At 36.1% G+C, this 20513-nt stretch overlaps 1 protein-coding gene across 3 annotated transcripts in view; it reads left to right on the top strand.

Moving 5' to 3' along the window:
• LOC150098246 (dynein intermediate chain 2, ciliary) overlaps positions 1-20513 on the top strand; it is a 504968-nt gene that overhangs the window by 349046 nt on the left and 135409 nt on the right. For all 3 annotated transcript variants that reach the window (XM_090405921.1, XM_090405922.1, XM_090405923.1), the window contains one exon: positions 15628-15875. In XM_090405921.1, coding sequence (XP_090262047.1) covers positions 15628-15875 — 248 coding nt within the window. The remainder of the gene's footprint in view (positions 1-15627; positions 15876-20513) is intronic.

Genomic DNA, 20513 nt, shown 5'->3' with positions numbered 1-20513 from the left:
ATGGTGTAGGTTATCTGGTATTTTGAAAGCGAGACTGGCAATTTGTATTAAATGACTGCTAACAAATAGCAAATAACTTAGCATTCTTTATATCTTGATTGGTAAAATTGGAGAATCAAGCCAGTTTGAGATATTTGAGTTAGGACATCTCTAAAGAAAGTAACTTTATTGTTTAATTGTATGGACTGTTGCAAGACAAGCTTCAAAGATAAATAATCAAATAGGGCAGAATGGTTATTGAAATTTATAGAGCAGTAGAAGAGTGTATGATTGCATGGTGTATGGTGTATATAGGGAATAAAGGAGAGAAATTGGTGGTGCTGATAGCATCAGCCGGGCTAAAGATTGTTGGGATCACTGAGACATGGTTGACAGAAGAGGATATAATAACAGCAATAGAAATAGCAGGGTACAGCATTTTTTGGCAGGATAGGAAGGGAAAGCGTGGTGGTGGAGTACTGCTTATGATAAGTGATGACTTATGTCCTCTAAGAGTGGAGGCTTTGGAAGGCAGTGACACTAATGATTTTGAAAGCATGTAGTGTGAGGTAGAGATAGGCAAGACGGGATATTTAGTGGGGTGTTGCTAGAAACCAAGGAGCACATAGGGTGGGGACCAGGAGATGTTTAGACAGTTGAGTTTGGCAAGTGCAAGAAGAATGATTATTATGGGAGATTTTAACTACAGCAGTATAAATTAGGGAGAGGAAGATGCATGTAGCAATAAGGGAATGGAATTTCTAGAATTTTTGAGGGATAAATGTCTTAGGCAACATGTAATAGAGGGAACAAGAGGTTCAAGAGTTTTGGATTTGGTCACAGCATCAGAAGAGGAGTTGATAATAACTGTGATGACATCTCTCCCACCAGTTGGAGAGAGTGACCATGTCGTTTTGACTTCGAAGATGAATAGACATGCAGGAGTATTAAAGAGACAGGAACATATGTGGAATTATAAGGCAGGTGATTATAATAGTCTTAGACATCAACTTGGTGAGGTTTCATGGAGGGAAGAATTGGAAGGCTGGGATATCATTAGTGCTTGGGAAATTGTGAAAGAATATTAGTTAGCAGCAATAGTAAGCTGTATTCCACAATTGAAGAAGAGGACACAATTTGGTGTAAAGTGGATGGAAAACAATATTAAACAGGAACTGTATGTGATAAAGAGGCTATGGAAGAGCAGATGCATGAAGAATATAAGACAGAGGCCAGGTATGATAAGGAAGACAAAACTGAAATATGAGAAGAGAGGAGTGACTCTAAGATCCAAAGAAAATCCTAGGGAATTTTTTAGCTGTGTGGCCAGTAGGTGGAGAAATGAATTGTGGAAGAATGACATTTTCGGATAAAATTGGAATAGAGTGACTGATGCAGAGGACATAGTGGAATTGTTCAATGAACACTCTAGTGTATTTCATCCTGGAGGAGTAAATGAGGAGGTGAGGAGGCTGTGGAGAGGGTTCAGAGAAGAGTGACCAAGTTGGTGAGTGATATAAAAAATGCTCCCTACATTGATAGATTGAGAGCTTGTGGATTGCAGAGATTGGCTGATAGGCGAAGAAGAGGGGATATGATAGAAACATTCAAATTACTAAAAGGTTTTTATAGGATTGATGCAGGGGAAATGTTTCAGCTGTGTGATAGTGATGGAAGAACAAGAGGTCATCTCTGGAAATTAAAGAAGAGTGTGGTTAACAAAGGTGTCAGAACAAGGTTTTTTGCCTGGAGGGTGGTGAATGAGTGGAATTCATTGCCTGACTTTGTTGTGAGCTCTTCATCTGTAAATGAATTCAAGAAGAGATATGACAGATATTGTTTTGCTAGTTTGGGTCTCCCGCGATGAGTCTACTGACTCCATGGAGATACCCGTAATAATAATAATAATAAAAAATAATAATAAATTTTAATACTAGAGGGATAGGGCAGGTTTAGAGGTGCAGGAGGAGAGCGTGTTCCAAATACTGAGCACTCTGGATGTCAGTAAAGCTATGGGACTGGATGGTATTTCACCACGAGTTTTGAGAGAATGTGCTAAGGAACTGACAGCTCCTTTGACCTCGCTTTTCAATGAAAGTCTGGCTGCGAGAAAGGTACTCAAGGGATGGAAGGAAGGTAAGATAGTGCCGCTGTACAAGGGTAGTAGCAGACTGGATGTGTCTAATTATAGGTCAGTTTGTGTGTCATCAGTAGTTGTTAAGATCTTGGAGAAATTAGTTAGGGACCTTATACAACATTAGGCAGATGAGGGTAATGTTATCTGTGAGAGTCAACATGGATTTGTGAGGGGGCGCTTTTGTTTTAGTAATATGCTAGCCTTTTATAATAAAGTTACAAGAGCAGTAGATGAGGGAAAGGCATATACTGCCATTTCTTGGATTTAGTGAAGGTATTTGACAGGGTGCCACATGATAAGCTGATATTTAAGTTGCAGCACATTGATTTGGATGTCAGGTTGGTCAACTGGATACAGGATTGGCTGTCTGATATGTATCAGAGAGTTGTGTATGGTGGGGCAGTTTCAAGGAGGCAGAGGGTTACCAGTGGGGTCACACAGGGCTCAGTACTGTGACCTATATTGTTTAACCTTTATATCAATGACATTGTCAGTGAATTGCAGGTCAAAATTCAGTTGTTTGCAGATGATGCGAAGCTGGGAAAGGTTATTAGTAATAGTGCAGATATGGTAGTCCCGCAATAGGATTTTAATAAGCTGGACAGATGGGCAAATTAATGGGGGTGTCAGTTTAATGCAGCAAAATATAAGGTCTTGAGGTTTGGGACACATCAATGGGATGCTACATATTCTATTGGAAGAGCTGTACTGGAAGAAGTAGGGGAGAAAAGAGATCTGGGGATTGATGATTGATAGAAACCTGAAATTCAAGGGACATATTGCAAAGGTAGTGAAGGTAACACAGAGGATTGCTGCAATAATGAGAAGGATGCTGACCTGCAGAGATAAAAGAGTTATCATTCCGTTGTATAAGACCCTGATCAGACCACACTTAGACTATTGTTCACAGATTTGGTCCCCAGGATTTGAAGGGGATAAATTAACCGTGGAAAGGGTAGCGAGGCAGATAACAAAGACTTTGATTAATCAAACCCTTTGAATGGGGAGTGTGTTAACCAAACTCTAGTATAGCAATATAGCTATACTTTCAGTTTAACCAACCCTTCAGCTTGACCAGAAAACTGATTTCTGATGGTGGTCAGATAATTTGAGGGATTATTCTATTAGTTATATTTATACATTTTAAAGAATATTATAAGCAGTTAATAATGAACGAACAAATGCTGTTCAACAGATATCCATATTAGATGTATATTTTGCTATCAATAACTGACAGCAAAATATACATTTTTACTTGTTATTATGACATTTTAGGTTTAGGTTTAGGCAAGTTAAACCACAGCTTTTGTTGCTGTATAATGTCAGACTGATAAATAAAGCTAAGCATTTGTTTTATGTTGTTGTTTTTAACATCTGAAAATAGAGATTTTTTTGCAATGTCTGAAAATATGTGTTAAACAGTGTTAAATTTTGGCCTAAAATTGGAAAAATAACTAGTAATCTATGCAATTTACTAAAAAATGGCATACAGAGATGCAAAAGTCTTGTCCTGCACTCAGGATGATCATCGCTATTGAAAAATAAAAATGGGAAAAAAAGTACACAATTCAGTTTGAAATGCTCGATGTTAGCTTTATGCTCAGCTAACAGTGGAACATTGAAAAAAAAAGTTAATTAGCAGCTACATTTGTTTGAAAATGTATAATGAAGATTTTTTAAAAAAACATTTTAACGTGCGATAGCTATTTGTAATACACTGAAAATTTTCATTTGTATCAATTTTATAAAATCCTTTAATATCTTATAAGTTTATATCATGTTCCCTCTTTTCTGCTTACCAACTAAACTTTGTAAACCACACATTTTCAACCTATCCTCATAGGAAGCATTCCACAGAAGACCAATCATCAGCTTGGTTACTCATCTCTGAATCCTCTTGGTTACCTGCTGATCCCCAAGAACCCTAGATGACCAAATCTGTAAACAATAGTCAAGATACAGCTGAATCATACTCTTATAAAGAGGAATAATAATTTTCCTATCTTGACTTCTTAGTGTGTTTTTCGACATCCAAGTAATCCTTTGAGATATTTTACCAACTTTTGCAACATGCCCTCTTGACTTCAGTTGTCTGGCCACCATTATCCTGAAGTCCCCAGCCTCATCAATTTAATACCCAGTATGTAACCTTTTCAACATGAAGTGCATAACCTTACATTTTGTGACATTAAATTAATAATCATTATCCTTTACTTACAATGTCAATTTAATTAAATCATGCTGCAGGATATTTACATCACCTTTATCAACTATAACATAATTATTAACAGTTCTGGTAGATAGACTTATTTATACATTGGTTACTCATAACTATTATTTTTCTGGAAATAACATATACTGAAATATTAATTATAAAAACTTTAATTAATACTTTTCTCTATTTTGGCAATGTTACATTGCCAGCATCAAGGATCACAAAATCAATCATATGTGTATGCAGGTGCTAACACTGGGCAAATAAGGCTGAAGAAAGGCAAACAAAGTCAGGCATAAAGTCCTAAGTGGTACTCCCTACTGGGCTGAATTGGATAGTCTTCACTGTTGGATTGATTATCTTAGGATATAAGCTTCCCAAATTTGGGGCAGTCTCATGCACCCAGATTTTTGAGGTTTGGAAAGTTTTTCAGGGTTGAGGCAGATTTGAGGAATAGCTTTTCATATTTGTATTTGCTGTGGTGTAATAGAGTGGCCTTATTCCAATGTATCTTGTGGTGGATACATTGGAAGAATTGGATGCATTTTGAGAGGGTTATAGCCAGTGGTGAGCTATAAGGGGCTCGCTCGAGCCCTTTGTTAAATTTTTCTCAAATTTGCGAGCTCCTTGTTCTTGTTTACTTTTTTATTTTTTCAAAAAAAATTTTTTTTCAAAACATATTAAGCGACAAACTCATACGGTAACTTAACAAAAAATTGGTCTATTTGGCAGTGTGTAGATTATTTTGAATTATTGTGTCAGTGTGTTGGAGCGTGAGGTTTTCTATACTGATTTTAAGTGGGCTGGCCACACACCTTCGCCTATGTGTCAAGGTGTGTTGTCAGTATGTTTTTGAACACTTCGGTTAAATGTTTGGCTAATTTGTATGTGGGTGAATCATTGCCATCCACAATGGGATGTGATGGCATATTTTGTTAATAGATTTGTGGTAGTCCATATACCTGGGGAGGATTTGGAGTTATAGAGTGTTGGTTTGTTTGTGACTTCTACAGGCCAAGAGGTAACCTTCTTTAGGAGCCTATAGAGTGGTCTGTTTGTGTACTGTGGGATCATAGTCTATAAGGAGGTACATGGAACAGTCCAGAAGTAAGGAGGAAAGCTTACCTGTGTAACCTAATTAGTTTAAAACCACAGTAGCATTTCCCTTATCTGCTTTGATAATTACTATTCTGTTATTTTTGATTTCTTACAGAGGTTCAAATTATTTTCTTCATAATTTGCTTTTTGGTGGTTTAGCATGATTGAGTACATTGGCTACATCCAAACTGATGTTGTCGGGAAGGCTGTGGATACCTTATTCTACATGGATCATTATTTCTTCTGCCAGAATTCCATTAATTGTTAGTGTATAGTTATTGCCACATGCAAGTGTGCTAATTGCTTCAGGCTTCAGAGTGGAGGAGGATAAGTTTACTACTGTGTTAGGAGGCAGTTGATGCTTGGAAGCTAAATTTTTTATAGGTTTTCATTCTTCTTGATGTGCCGACATCATATTCTTTGAAATTCTTTGTTTGCTGAAGCATTCGAGATGTTGGAAAGGATTGCCCAAAGGTTGGACATTCAGCAGTGCAGCTAGCTCTTCTAATGCATGGATAGCTTCGTTAGTGTCAGCCAGGAGAACACAAGTGGCGGTAACCTGTTTTCATAAAAGAGCGAAGCTAGTGCACTTGTAAATGTGGAGAGCCTTCGGTGAAGTAAATCGGTTTGTCAATTTCACGCAATTCAGGATAATGTTATTATCCCAGCTGCATTTTAAAAAGGCTAATCTATTTAGTTGTCTGGATATCTTCAACTTCAGCTTGCCGTATTGATGAACCTTGTGTGCGATGGAATCTCCTTGGATAATAATAATAATGGTAGATAGGCTTATACTTTGGTTACTCATAACTGTTATTTTTCTGGTAGATAGGCTTGTTGACTAGAAAAATAACAGTAGGTTATTTTTCAGTGTATACTAAAATATTAATTGTATATAAAAAAAAAATATTAACTATTGCCCTCCCCAGTTTTTCATCATCAACAAACAACTGAATATCCCCCTTTAAATAATTCCCTATATCAATGATATACAAATTAAAGAGTAGCAGCCATAGTACAGAACTCCGAGGTACTCCACTAGTCACCCTCATTCTCCTAGATTCCATTTCCCATATGCTACTGTCTGGTGTCTGTCTGTCTGTCAGCTACCCCCCCCCCCCGATTTTACTATCTTCATATCCATTCCCATTTACTCCAACTTCTTTTGTAGTTTTCCATGTGATATTCTGTCAAATTCCTTTCAAAGTCCAGCAGTATCATGGTGTAGCCATTTCCTTTATCCGGTTCAACCTTTTGTTATAAAATGTGAATAAATTATTAAGACGGAAGTTCCATATTTGCCGGCGTATAAGATGCACTTTTTTTCTTTGAACATAGGTCTGAAAAACAGGGTGCGTCTTATACATCGATATTCAGTTTTTTATTACTTTCATTTCTGGAAATTTTCTCTGTTCCGAGTCACGTGATTTCTTTCTTGCTTCCTTGCGGTGTGTGAGAGCATTCCAGTTACGTAGAGTTCAGTGGATGCGCATGCGCTATCATCGACAATCGCAGCTGTTAAATCACAGATATGCTGTTAAATTTTCTCTAAATTTCTTGGCAAATTATGGGTGAAAAACTTTGGCATTGCTACAATATTGCATACAAACTACATTGTGTATGCTAAAGAACATGGAAATAGGGCTGCAGAGAGGCATTTCGGGCCACCCCCAACTGAGAAAAGGATAAGAACTTGGCAGAATCAGGAAGAGGATCTAAACAAAAAAGCAACTCACAGTAAACATAACCTATGATGTGGAACTGCAAAATGGCCAGAACTTGAGGCAGAACTGAATACTTGGATTTTAGACCACAGAAAAGCAGGACTCTCTGTGTCTACAAAAATGATTATTCATCAAGCGGAAGCAATAGCCACTAACAGAGGGATCGCCAACTTTACTGGATCAACATCATGGTGTTCAGGATTCATGAAGAGAAACCAGCTATGTATGTGGACTAAAACAAAAATATCACAAAAGATGCCAGCTGAATATGAAGAAAAAATTATTAATTGAATTTCATCGATTCATCATTAATGCAAGGAAACGAGAATATTTTGAACTTGCCAAATAAGAAATATGGACAAAGTTCTGCTGACTTTTGATGTGCCCTCAAACAAAACTGTAGATTCCAAGGGCTCAAAAGATGTTACTGTTAAAACTTTGGGACACGAAAAAAACTCACTATATGGTTGTTTTATCCTGCTGTGCTGATGGGACAAAATTGCTGCCACTGTTGATTTTTAAAAGGAAGATGCTACTCAAAGAAAAATTGCTTAAAGGAGTGTTTGTGCATGTTCACGCGAAAGGCTGGATGGAGGGAGGAGGAATGAAGTTATGGATAGATAAAATTTGGTCTAGGTGCCCTGGCGGACTGTTGAAAAAGCCTGTCCTGCTAGTATGGGATCAGTTTCGTTCTCACAGAACAGAACATGTTAAAAATAAACTCAAGGAATTGAAAACTCAGTTAGCTGCAATTCCAGGGGGTCTAATTAGTCAGCTTCAACCTTTAGATGTCTGTATAAATAAACCATTTAAGGGATTTATGAAGGAGAAGTGGAACAGCTAGATGCAGTCTTCAGATGTTGAGGTTACGCCATCAGGAAGAGGTCTAGCATTTTGCAAGTTTGTGAGTGGGTCAAAGCTTCATGGGATGCTGTGAAAACTGAGATAGTGGTTAAATCATTTATGAAGTGTGGTATTAGTAATGCACTGGGTGGTACAGAGGACAATTTGTTGTATGAGGACTCAGATTCTTATTTAGAAAAGGTTTCAAGTGCCTCTTCATTTAGCTCTGACTAGAGATGAATTTCTGGGTTTTGATGAAGAAGATTAAAAGGTCGGTACTCTTTCCTAGTTAGATTAGGTATTTGTTGAAAGTAGACTTGCTCATTATTTTATATTTGAAATACTATAAATTCATTATAATATTCAGTGATAAAGTTTTTTTTCCTAAAAAATGTGTACAAAAAAGGGGGTGCGCCTTATAGGCCAGTGCGTCTTATATGCCGGCAAAGATGATAATTTATTATTTTGGTCTATCATTTAAAAAACTGTGCTGCCCACTGTAGAGCATCGCATCCCTATCCATCCACTGTTGGATTTTACTTTTAACCAACTTTTTCCATACTTTAACAATCACCTCTTATACACTAGTGGCCAAAATTGTAGAAACCTTTTGGAAAAAGTGCATTTCTGAGGCCTGATGGCCCACAACTCCCCCCCCCCCCCCTTTGGAGCAACACCACAAAATCATATATCAGTGGAAAGATAATTTAATCAAAAATGTAATGCAATAACTTTTATGAAGGATTTTTTTATTAGAACAGCAGTTATAAAGAAGAAAAGTGAAACACAGAAAAAAAAGGAGAAGATATACAAAAATTCTCACAATGCGAGTTAATACTTAGTTGGGTAACCTTTAGCGTTAATTACGGCCTTATAAAGCCTTCCCATGGAGTGAACCAGGTTTTTTTAGTTTTGCAGCTGTTATAATGTGAAACCAAGATTGAATTATTGCTTCTATTAATTGGGTTTTATTGCTGGGTTGCTTCTGACTAACAAGTTTCTTTAGTCGGCTCCATAGATTTTTGATTGGATTAAGGTCTGTGCTATTCCCAGGCCATTCCAGCAGTGGAATAGGATTATCTTGAAACCACTTTTTGCACGCAGCAGCAATATGACATAGAGCTGAATCCTGTTGAAATATAAATGCTTCATTATCTTGGAAAAGATTACACGCGGAAGGCTTCAGTTTGGGCTCAAGTATTTCATTTATGTATTTTGGGGCATTTATATTTCCATTAATCACTCAAATTCTGCCCACACCTTTTGATGTCATACAACCTCCAGATCATAACACTAAGTGGGTGTTTCACAGTAGGTGTAATGCAATCAGGATGCAAATCTTCTCCGATTTTTCTCCTTATGTATTTTATGCCATCACTACCAAACAGAGAGATTTTGGTCTAATCACTCCAAATAACACTCTCCCATTGTTCCACAGTCCAGTTAACATGGGTTTTAGCACAGTTTAATCTTTTCAACCTTTGTTTGAGAGATAAAAATGGCTTTTTTCGTGGAATTCTAGCATTTAGACCAAATTCCTGCAGTCTGCACCAAACAGTCCTTGCACTCAACTTCACATTGTATTGTGCCATTTCATCTTGTATACACCCAGATGATTTTATTCTGTCAAGTAGGCACAGTCTCTCAATTCTTCTATCATCACTTGCTGTGGTGCACCTTTTCTTGCCTTTACCAGACCAGTCCGGTTTTGTAGCGACTGAGTCTCCTTATACCTCTTCAAAAATTTAGAAATGCCACCTTTGGTTAAGTTTCCACCAATTTTTCTTCTAATTTCTTCATAACTGTAGCCTTGTTCACTTAATAGTACTATTTTGCATCGCTTTCTGGGTGACCAGTCAACTCTTTGTGCAATTTTTTTAATTTTATTACATTTTACAAGCTCACTAAATGAAAGAACACAAAAAAAAACCCAACCAACTTGATAGCAATCACATAACACACTGACAAATGTCCTCCTCTCAGCTCCAATACATGACATCAATAGCTGAATCCTACTGTGACCTTATTGGCTTATTCCCCCCCCCCCCAAAAAAAAAGAAAAAAGACACCTGATTGACTCTCTAAACACTCATGCTCATTGGCTACATTCAAATGAAGGAAAGTTATTTCATATCAACCTAAGCAAATTGAGCTTCTTTTTTCTGGTTATTTGGCTATAACTTTTCATAGAATACAGATAATTGAACAAACTTTGTTGCATTACATTCTTGATTAAATCATCCTTCCACTGATATACAATTCTACGGCACTACACCAAAAAAAAAAAAAAAAGTGGTGTCATGAGCCATTAAACCTCAAAAACACATTTTTTTCAAAAGGTTCCCACAATTTTGGCCACTAGTGTATATTAATTGATCTGTAGTTTGCTACTTCTGTCTTGGAGCCGTCTTTAGGTAATGTAACTATCTTATGATCTTTCCACTCACCTGGAACCAGTTCTCTTGCACATTCATGTAGTATATGGGTTGACATGTCGTCCAGTCCCACTGTTGTATTCACCTTGATATTTTTCAATATTCTGAATACCTCCTATTCATCTACCTCATTTTGGCATGCATCCCTGTTAGCAACTGCAAAATCTCTGCCTGGATGATACACCTTTGTAAAATGATCACTCAGCAACTAAAATATTCCTTTTGTCTCTGTCACCTTCCTACTATCAGCATCGATTAAAATCATCCAACATAGTCATTTTTTCCTCTTATTTACTTCATGATGGGAAAACTCTTTTGGATTTACTTTGTCCTGCTGAGCTAATTTTCTCTCATAGTTTCATTTTTTCCTTTCTTACCATACTACTCACCCTTCTTGCTTGCACTTTGTACTGGTCATCAGTATTCTGAAAAACATTTTCTTTATATTCCCTCCACAGTGTTTTTTGCAGCTCTTGCTTCATATCTCTATTCATCCACTTAATCCCTACTTGGTTTATCCTTCTGACCTTGGGTATGCAGTCTGATGCTGCTTCTCTTATACAATCTGTGACCACTTCCTATGCACTACTGACATTCTTTCCTTGTAGCTTCTCAAGCCATGGTACTGCTCCAAGATACCTCCTACAGAGAATTCCACATGTATAGCAACTTCCCAGAACAAGACTGCATGGTCACTTTACCAGTGGTTAAATTCTAAACGAATAAGTTCCGGGGCCCTTAAAGTAAGGATCATAAATGTGAGGCTACTGCTAGGTTGTCGTAACATTTTAAAAAATTTTATTTATGTTGCTCTTTCTTTATCATCTCGATTTTCATCATGAGCTGCATGTGTAAAGAAACTGTGCAATGATGCATAGTTATTCCAAATAGAATACACAGCCTGAAAACTTGATGCAACCCAACGAGTTGACAACATCTTCCCCACTTTGGTGAGACTGCAGAACAATTGTTCTGGAGTCTTCCTAATCTTGATTAGTCCCTAATCAAGAAACACCACAAAATGATTTGTTGTCATAACATCTTTCATTGAATTGTGCACAGCAAGTTCTAAGCGATGATTTAGCCATGTTAAAATTGTTGGAAAAATCTCTTTCATCAACGTTGCCAAACCTGCTCGTTTAAATAGCATAACTGAGGCCCATCCGTACATAATCCAATTAGAATTTCCTGCAGGATTTCTTTTTTCAGACCGTGCTTTTCAAGACACTTCATAAGTGAGTTCTTAATGTCCATTGTTTTAGTGCTTTCTAATTGAATTAAATCAAAGAATAGTGTTGTAACATCACCATCATTTATTGCACCCTGTATGTACACTATCAGAACAGTTTGGTTAGATATGGATATACTTTCATCCGGAATAGTAGAAATTTTGGTTCTATGGTTTATAATGCTGTCCACAATTTTGTGTTTCATTTGTTTTGCAATATGATTCACTATCTCAGTGCATATCACATTACTGTGTAAAGCACGTCCCACATCAAGCCCATCAAGAATCTGAAGATCAATTAATTTTGGATTATTACAAAAGGATGATTATGCTTTGCAATATGATACACAGTGTGAAACACACGTCACATGATTTCATGAGCTAAAGAGTTCTGTTCTTCTATACTGTGTCACAATGAATTCTCACTTTTACTTCTAATAATTGCTTCTGCATTTTTGTGAGATTTGGTATCTCTATGTTCATAAATTTCTTTCTGAGTTGCTTTTGTTGGCATTGTTTAGATCCCTTCCCCTTTAATACATATTAATTCATTTATTTACTCTGATGCTAAGTGAATACCCTGATGTGAAGAACTTGTGCCTAGGGTCTGTACCTCTGTACATGTTATGCACCCCAAACCTCTGTTCTTGTCTCCATTTTTCTTGTATGCATCGGTGGCATGAAAAAATGCTTTCTAAACAGTATTGTTGTTATGATCCATCGAGTCGTTTCTGACTCCTGGCGACTTCACGAACATGCACTCTCCATTCCGATCTGTCCCTGACCATGTCTTTCAGAACCTCTAAGCGCACTCCAGTTGCTTCTTTAACTCCATCCACCCATCTAATTCTTGCTCTTCCTCTTCTCCTGCTTCCATCAACTTTAGCAAGCATCATCATCTTCTCCAGACTGTCATTTGCTCACATAATATGTCCGAAGTATGACAATTTTTGCTTGATGATCATAGCTTCAAGGGAGCAATCTGGCTTTATTCTATCTATCACTGATTTATTGGTTTGCTTTGCAGTCCATGGTATTCTTAGTATGCGTCTCCAAACCCATAATTCAAATGCATCTATCTTCCTTCTTTCACTCTTTCTCAGGGTCCAACTTTCACATCCATACAGCACCAAAGGAAATACCATTGCTTTCATGATTCTGATTTTTGTTGTGAGGCTAATATCTTTATCTTTAAAGATCTTGCTTAAATTTGTCATGGCTTTTTTTCTCCGAGTAATAATCTTCTTCGGTACAGTAACCATCTTTATTAATTCGGGATCCTAAGAGCAAAAAATTGTTAACTGCTTCCATTTTCTTCCCATCTACTTCAAAATCATTAAGTTCACATGTTGCCATAACTTTTGTCTTTTTGAGGTTAAGTTTAAGATCATATTTAGCACTTTCTTCTTTAACTTTCATGATAAGTTCCTCAAATTATTAATATTTCTTTCACCAATTTTAATTCCAACTGAAGACTCCTCCAGCCATGCCATTCTTAAAATGTATTCGATGTACAAGTTAAACAGGTATGGAGATAAAATACATTCTTGTTGCACCCATTTACCTATTGTGAAATACTCAGTTTCTCCAAGATCTGTTCAGACAGTAGCTTCTTGTTCATAATAAAGATTCCTCAGAAGGATAATGAAATGCTCTGGTACTCCCATTGTTCTTAACACATTCCACAGTTTCACATGATCTACAGAGTCAAAAACCTTTCTATAGTCAAGGAAACAAAGGTAGATATTCTTTTGATATTCCTGTGCTCTTTCTATTATCCATCTGACATTGGCGCTTTGATCTCTTGTTCCTCTGCCTTTTCGAAATCCTGCCTGTTCATCTGGCATTTCTCTCTTCGTGAATGGTTCTAGTCTTTTCTGAATGATCTTAAGTAAGACTTTACTTGCATGAGAAATCAATGGTATAGTTCTCTATTTCGCACTCTCTTGCATCGCCTTTCTTCAATAAAGGTATATAAACTGATTTTTCCATTCCTTAGGCCATGTAGTTGTGATCCAAATTCTCTGACATAGAGCTGTTAAAATTTTAACTGTCTCTTCTCCCAGGACTTTGAGCAGCTCAATGGGTATTCTATCTCCTCCTGATGCTTTCTTACTGGATATCTGTTGCAGTGCTCACCTCACTTCACTCTCCACTGGTACTGGTTCCTATGTATAATTCTGCTCTTCAAATTTCTCAGTAATTTTGGAGTCCTTTCTGTAAAGGTCTTCTGTATACTCTTTCTATCTTTCTTTGATGTCTGCAGCTTCTGTAAGATATCCTTTGTCTTTAGTTTTCAATGTTGTGACTTTAGCACTAAACTTCCCTGTTAGTTCTCTGATCTTTTTTGAAAAGATCTCTTGTTTTTCTTTTCTTGTTTTGGTCTTCTATTTATTGGCATTCCTGGTTAAAGTATTTTTCCTTGTCTCTTCTGGCTTGTCGTTGAAACTCTGCATTCAAATGGTGTACTTCCTGCAGATTTCCTGTGGCCTTCATTTCCTCCTTTCCTGAGCAGTTTTGATGGCATCTTCTGACAGCCATTTGGACTTCTTCTTCTTCTTACAAACTGTTGGAATATTCTTCTTTGCTTCTGTTTTAATTATATCTTTAATTTCTTCCCATAGTTCATCTGGTTCTCTTTCACACAAATTGAGTATGTTGAATATGTTCTGTATGCTAATATTGTATTCAGCTGGTATGCTTCCAGGATCATATCTGATAGACATTTATGTTTTCAGTTTCCATAGTTTCACATGTATTGTAGCCACTAATAATGTGGCTATGATACTTCTAAACAATATCCCATATTATATTTCTGAAACAAACACACACACTCAACTACAGTCTAAAGTAAGTAATATATAACCAAAAATAATTACTAATATTCACTATAATAAAAGACTTATCTGTAGCACACAAGCAATGCCAGTTCTACTTTGTGATGTCAGTTGTCTGCTGCTGTTGTCAAAAGCACTCAATTTATGTTATTGGATTTTTATAATTGTGAAAATGCTGTACACTATGCCCTATAAATGTTATCTAAAGTGATAAAATTTACAAAGAATTTTACTTTGAAGATTTTGGATTTTTAGAATTTGTCCATTGAAGTGGAAGCCTGAAAAGTAGATGCTTCATCATAATTATGCATCTGTTGTGCAGTTCAGTGTTGAAATAAATTTTTTTTGGCAAAAAATGGACAATATATGTTTATAGGAACCTCCACACAATAAGTACATAGGAGTTTCCACATTTACTGCATTTGTTTTCATAGCTCATTTTTCTTGTCAGTGTTTTAAAAAATAGTTTTGAAAGGCTTAGATTAGGTATCAAGCCATTTAACGATTGTATTGGCTTTAGCATGTCTAAAGTCCAACCACAGATCCGAGACCCTAGTCTGGAAACTTGCCAAGAAGAGTCAATTCATGTTGAAGGGGGAAAAGAAATAAGCTGATGTACGAATTGGCCACCAACACGCAAAATCACGTTCTTTATAAGTACCAACTGTTATACAAGCAAAATAGTTACCACTTTAAAAACTACAATGTTCATAAAAGAAAAGTTAATTTTCCAATGTGTAATAATAAACAACTCATTCCACAAGATGGATTGATTACCCTATTATCGGAATGATTCTCCTTCTTCTGACATGCACAGAAGTGTCGAAGGGTCTCGCATCTGTGGGCATATAGTACATGTCAATAAGTAATGCTAAGTGCTCATTGAAATGGAAATAACATTTAGATAATATTAAAATAACTTGGATGCAAAGCAAAAATTGATTGGTATATTTCATCCATATCTGCTGTTTGGCTGGTTAAAACACAATTCAACAGACATGCTTTGTGCATTCTGAATCTTCTGTTTGCTTTTAGTGCTGTCCCATCATTCTGAATATTTTTTGAACAGGCCTAATATATGCATTCATTTTAAATATTTTATCAATAGTTTCATTTTTTTTTCTGTTTTAGATGATTTTCTTGAGCAGAGTTTAGGAAAAGTGTGCCTCTTCTCTTTAAAGTGTCCCTCTCATCCAGAGAGAACATTTGAAACAGATGCAGCTGTTTACAGTATTGAATTTCACTGGCAGCAGGCTTTTCTGCTTGCTGCAGGATTATATGATGGTTCAGTTCTGGTATTTAACTTAAAAACTAAGAAAACCCAAGCTGCATTTTGTAGTTCTGCTGCTGATACAAAACATTTTGATTCTGTATGGAAGGTAAGTGTGATCAGAATTAGAGAATTTTTCTTCCCAGCAGAGAATGTAGTTTTCTTTTTTGCAAAAATTGAAACAAGTAATAAATTATAAAACATTGATATTTTTTTTATAAAATAATTTTGATAATTACAGAATATGAGCAATACTTTTTTTTTAATACTAATGTTGTTTGAAACTTAGAATGGCCAGAATGAATCTGTATCTCTTTATCCAACCTTCAAATGAACAAATCCTCATTAACCAACCCTTGAAAGGGTTAGTATGTCAACTAATATCTAGTATCACACCTTGTAATTGTACCTGCAGTTATCCAATTCTTCAGTTATCTGATCAGTAGATTTGTTCTCCTGTTGTGGTTGTATAATTAAGGAATTATTGTTTGCCTAATAATTACAACTAAAGATATCATCCCCTCCATTCTTAATTTGCTTGTGAATCCCTACTTTCTTGCACCTCTTGCTTCTAGCTGACATTTGCATATGCATGTGTGAAATTTAATTTTACACATGCCTTCAGTTTAAAAGTCATCATTAGTCTTTTGCATATTGAACTGGATTCAAACCCTGATCTTTCCATCATGAAATTCCACAAAGAGATTTTGTATTACATCTCTTTGTAAGAAGGCCCAAGTGGTGCAATATTTTGGCCATTCATAAATTGTTAATTAAATAGGTTGTCAATTGGCCTTCTCCCTATTTCTGAATCCTATAAAATACTAATAATAATAATTATAAAACCTCATGTGAGAGAAGGGACATAATGAAAGGATGTGCTGGTATGGGTTGATAACAGCAGTATTATCTGTGGTTATCAGCATGGGTTTGTTAAGGGAAGATCATGTTTCACTAACTTACTTATGTACTATAACAAAGTGTCAAATACCTTGGACAGGGGAGATGCACATACAGTGGTACTTAGATTTTGCAAAGACTTTTGATAGGCTGCCACATGATAAGCTCTTAAATAAATTGAAACAGATGGGATTGGATAACAAACATCTGAATTGGATCAGTGACTGGCTATCAGATAGGTATCAGAAAGTTGTATATGGGGGTGCAGCATCCCACAAAAGAAAGGTAACTAGTGGTGTGCCTCAGGGGTCAGTTTTGGGGCCATTGTTGTTCAATCTGTATGTTAATGTTAATGATATTGGGTTGGGTTTAACTAGTGATATCCAGCTATGTGCAGATGATGCAACACTGGGGAGAGCAATGCAGAGTCAAGCAGATGTTATTGCTTTACAAGAGGACTTGAATAGATTGCATGATTGGGCAGGTAAGTGGAACTGACAGTTCAATGTTGCAAAGTGGTAAGCAACGATGGGATGCAAAGTATATGCTGAGGGGGAAACTTTAACGGAACTAGAGGAGATGAGAGATCTAGGACTGATGGTGGACAAGGATCTGACATTCACGGGCCACATTGCACAAGTTGCAAGGACATCACATCGGATAACGGCAATGATGTAGAGGACCCTGACATGCAGAAATAGAGAGGTTATGATTCCAATGTATAAGGCCTTGATCAAGCCTCATATGAATTATTGTGCTCAGATTTGGTCACTGGGTTTTCATGGTGACAAGGATATGTTGGAAAGGGTCCAGAGGAGATTCACAAAGGTAATCAGTGGTCTTTGGAATGTGGAGTATGAGGACAGATTGAGAGCATGTAAGTTGCAGAGCCTTGTGAATAGGAGGATGGGAGGGGGGGGATATGATTGAGACATATAAGCTAGTCAGGGGTTGTTATCGGGTCGACATAGAAGAAATTTTTTCATAGAATCGGAGAGGGGAGTAGAACAAGGGGCCCTTACTGGAAACTGTATACGGAGGGTGTGAACAGAGGAGTGAGGAGTAGGTTCTTTGCATGGAGGGTGGTCAGTGAGTGGAATGCATTGCCTGAGTGTGTTGTGAGTGTAGACGCATTGAATCAGTTTAGAGGCACAGTTGGATGAGCATTGTGTGCAATAATGTGTGTTGGGTGAGCGTGACCTCCCACAATGAGTCTCTGACTCAATGGAGGTCAAATGTTAATAATAACAATAATAATAATAATACTATTTTTTGAGCAGTTAGCACTATTAAGTAAATGATATTATATTAATTTAATGAAATCACTGAGTACATTTCCATTCTGCAACCACACTGTAATGTGAATATTTGTAAAGGGGCTTTAACATAGTAAGTTATTCTCATTGCCTAATGGAGATGATTCTATCTAGCATGCTTATTGGGGGGTGTAAAGTTTTTTTTTATTTTTATTTTTTTATGTTGAGACCATACACAAGAGGTCGGTTGATCAACCTATAGTACGTTATTACTGTATATGGATAGTGGGTTGGTAAAGAAGAAACTTGTTTTTACATTTGATTTAAAAGTCTGTATATTGTATTCCTTGGGAAATATATCAGGGGGAAATCTGTTCCACAGTACAGCAGTAGCAGGGATGAAGGAGAAGGAAAAAAAAACTTGTACATAGAAAATAGTGATATATATATATACATGCAATCCTTCACTGAGAAAATTATCAGAACCATGAGTTCTGGGGACCTCTGACAGTGATTCTTTTGATTCCTTTTGATTTGGAGATCTTCTAATGCTAAGCTGATTTTTATTTGAGAATTAAAACAGACTTTTGAAAAGTTCAACATAACATTTAACAATATTTTCCAGAAAATAAAGTTCCAATATAAACATGTTAATGTATTATTATTATTATTATTATTATTATTATTAAGCTTCCATGGAGTCAAAAGATTCATCACAGGAGGTCCCACTATTACAGACACAGTTTATCATACTGCACATTAAATATGTTCACTGTCTCTGCACTCACCACACTCTCAGGCAATGCATTCCAATCTCACTGCTCTCCATGCAAAAAATCTCCCCCCCCCCTGTCACACTCACCTTATACAGCTTCCATGGATGATCTCTTGTTCTCTTCCTGTCTTCATCCATTGTATGCAAAATCTCCCCCACATTAATCTGGTAATTACCCCTTAATAGCTTATACATCTTGATCATCCCCCCCCCTCCTCCTCTTCTCTTTCTATCCATCAATTTCTGCAAATTGCATTTTCTCAATCTGTCTTCATATTCAACATTCTAGATACAGAAATCACCATAGTTAATCATCTCTGGACCTTTTTCAATACATATTCATTTTTTTGTAAACCAGGTGACCAAATCTCTCCACAGTAATCTATATGTGGCCTGATCAAAGCCTTATAAGGGAACCATAACATCGTTACTTCTACAAGTCAGTGCCCTCTGCATCATTACCGTTATCTTTTAATCATGAAGAAAGAGAATTTATAAATTTTAATTTTTCATCTTAATTTTTCATATTCTCCATTTTCAATATCTTACATATGCCAAACTGAAGCCTTCAGTGCTATACTTCAGTATTTTCATCTTGCATTTCTTTATTTGCTGCCACAAAAAAAAATAAAATAAAAATAAAATTTATTTATTTTTAACAGCCACAGTTATTCTGAAATTTTTTTTCATATATATATTTTTTATTCTTTTATCATATAAAATCAGAATGAAGTTGTACCATCAACACTTGGCTGACTTAGGTAATAATGTTTACTTTGCAGAAATGTTAGCTAAAGTAAAATAAATGCTTTACAAAAATAATGAACTTTAACTCATAATTTTCAAAGATACCTTCTTTATATCTATTTAGAATAGATATAACATAAACTCCCATTGACTTTATTACATTTAGCTTCCAGACCTCTCCATTTTTGATCTTCTCATAGAACCCAAACAGCAAAATTAATACACTCATCTCATAGCCTTATTTGCTTTTTCCATAATTTCAACCAACAACTTTAAGTGACTTTTCTTCATATTGCATAAGATTCTTCAAACTCAGGGGAAAAAAAAATTATGTGTGCATTTAAATAGATGCACAATTCTAATTTTTAGTAAAAAATAAATAAAATTAAAAAAAAAAATATCTATATATATATATCTATATATATATATATATATACTTGCATCATTTGCAGGCGCAAACTTGACTTATTTGTCTGTTTGCTTACTTGGGAAATGGAGTAAAACCAGGTTTAAAAATTGCTTGGTATTCTTAACATATATTATACCCAAGGTAAAATACTTTCTACATTTATATCTCCTCCAGAGATTTTTATTTAATAAGGTTAAAACACCTTATGGCAACTTGTTCTGGTAAAATACTTATGAGCTCTGTATTACTAAATCTTTGTATTTCTAGCCTAATTCCCACTGATGAGACCTCAATAAAGGTCGAAACCGGTCTGGGTAGTGGCCTCTTGCCTTTAATACAAAGCATCATATATCTCCTTCTTGGAGATGTGTTTTGGCATTAAGGGTAAATATAAAGATTAGTGATCGGAGCTCATGCCACCTTTACCACGAGTTGCCCTGGTCTTGCACTAACTGTAGGATCAGCTAGACTTGCATCATTTGCAGGCGCAAACTTGACTTATTTGTCTGTTTGCTTACTTGGGAAATGGAGTAAAACCAGGTTTAAAAATTGCTTGGTATTCTTAACATATATTATATCCAAGGTAAAATACTTTCTACATATATACATACATATATATATATATATATATATACAGCAATAAAGAGCATTTTAGTAATA

The sequence above is a fragment of the Typopeltis vanoorti genome, chromosome 16 (assembly GCF_054136105.1).
Source record: "Typopeltis vanoorti isolate ZY-2024b chromosome 16, IOZ_Tvanoo_1.0, whole genome shotgun sequence".
Lineage (NCBI taxonomy): Eukaryota > Metazoa > Arthropoda > Arachnida > Uropygi > Thelyphonidae > Typopeltis > Typopeltis vanoorti.
Note: the sequence above shows the minus strand (reverse complement) of the source record. Positions and strands in the feature narration are given on the sequence as shown.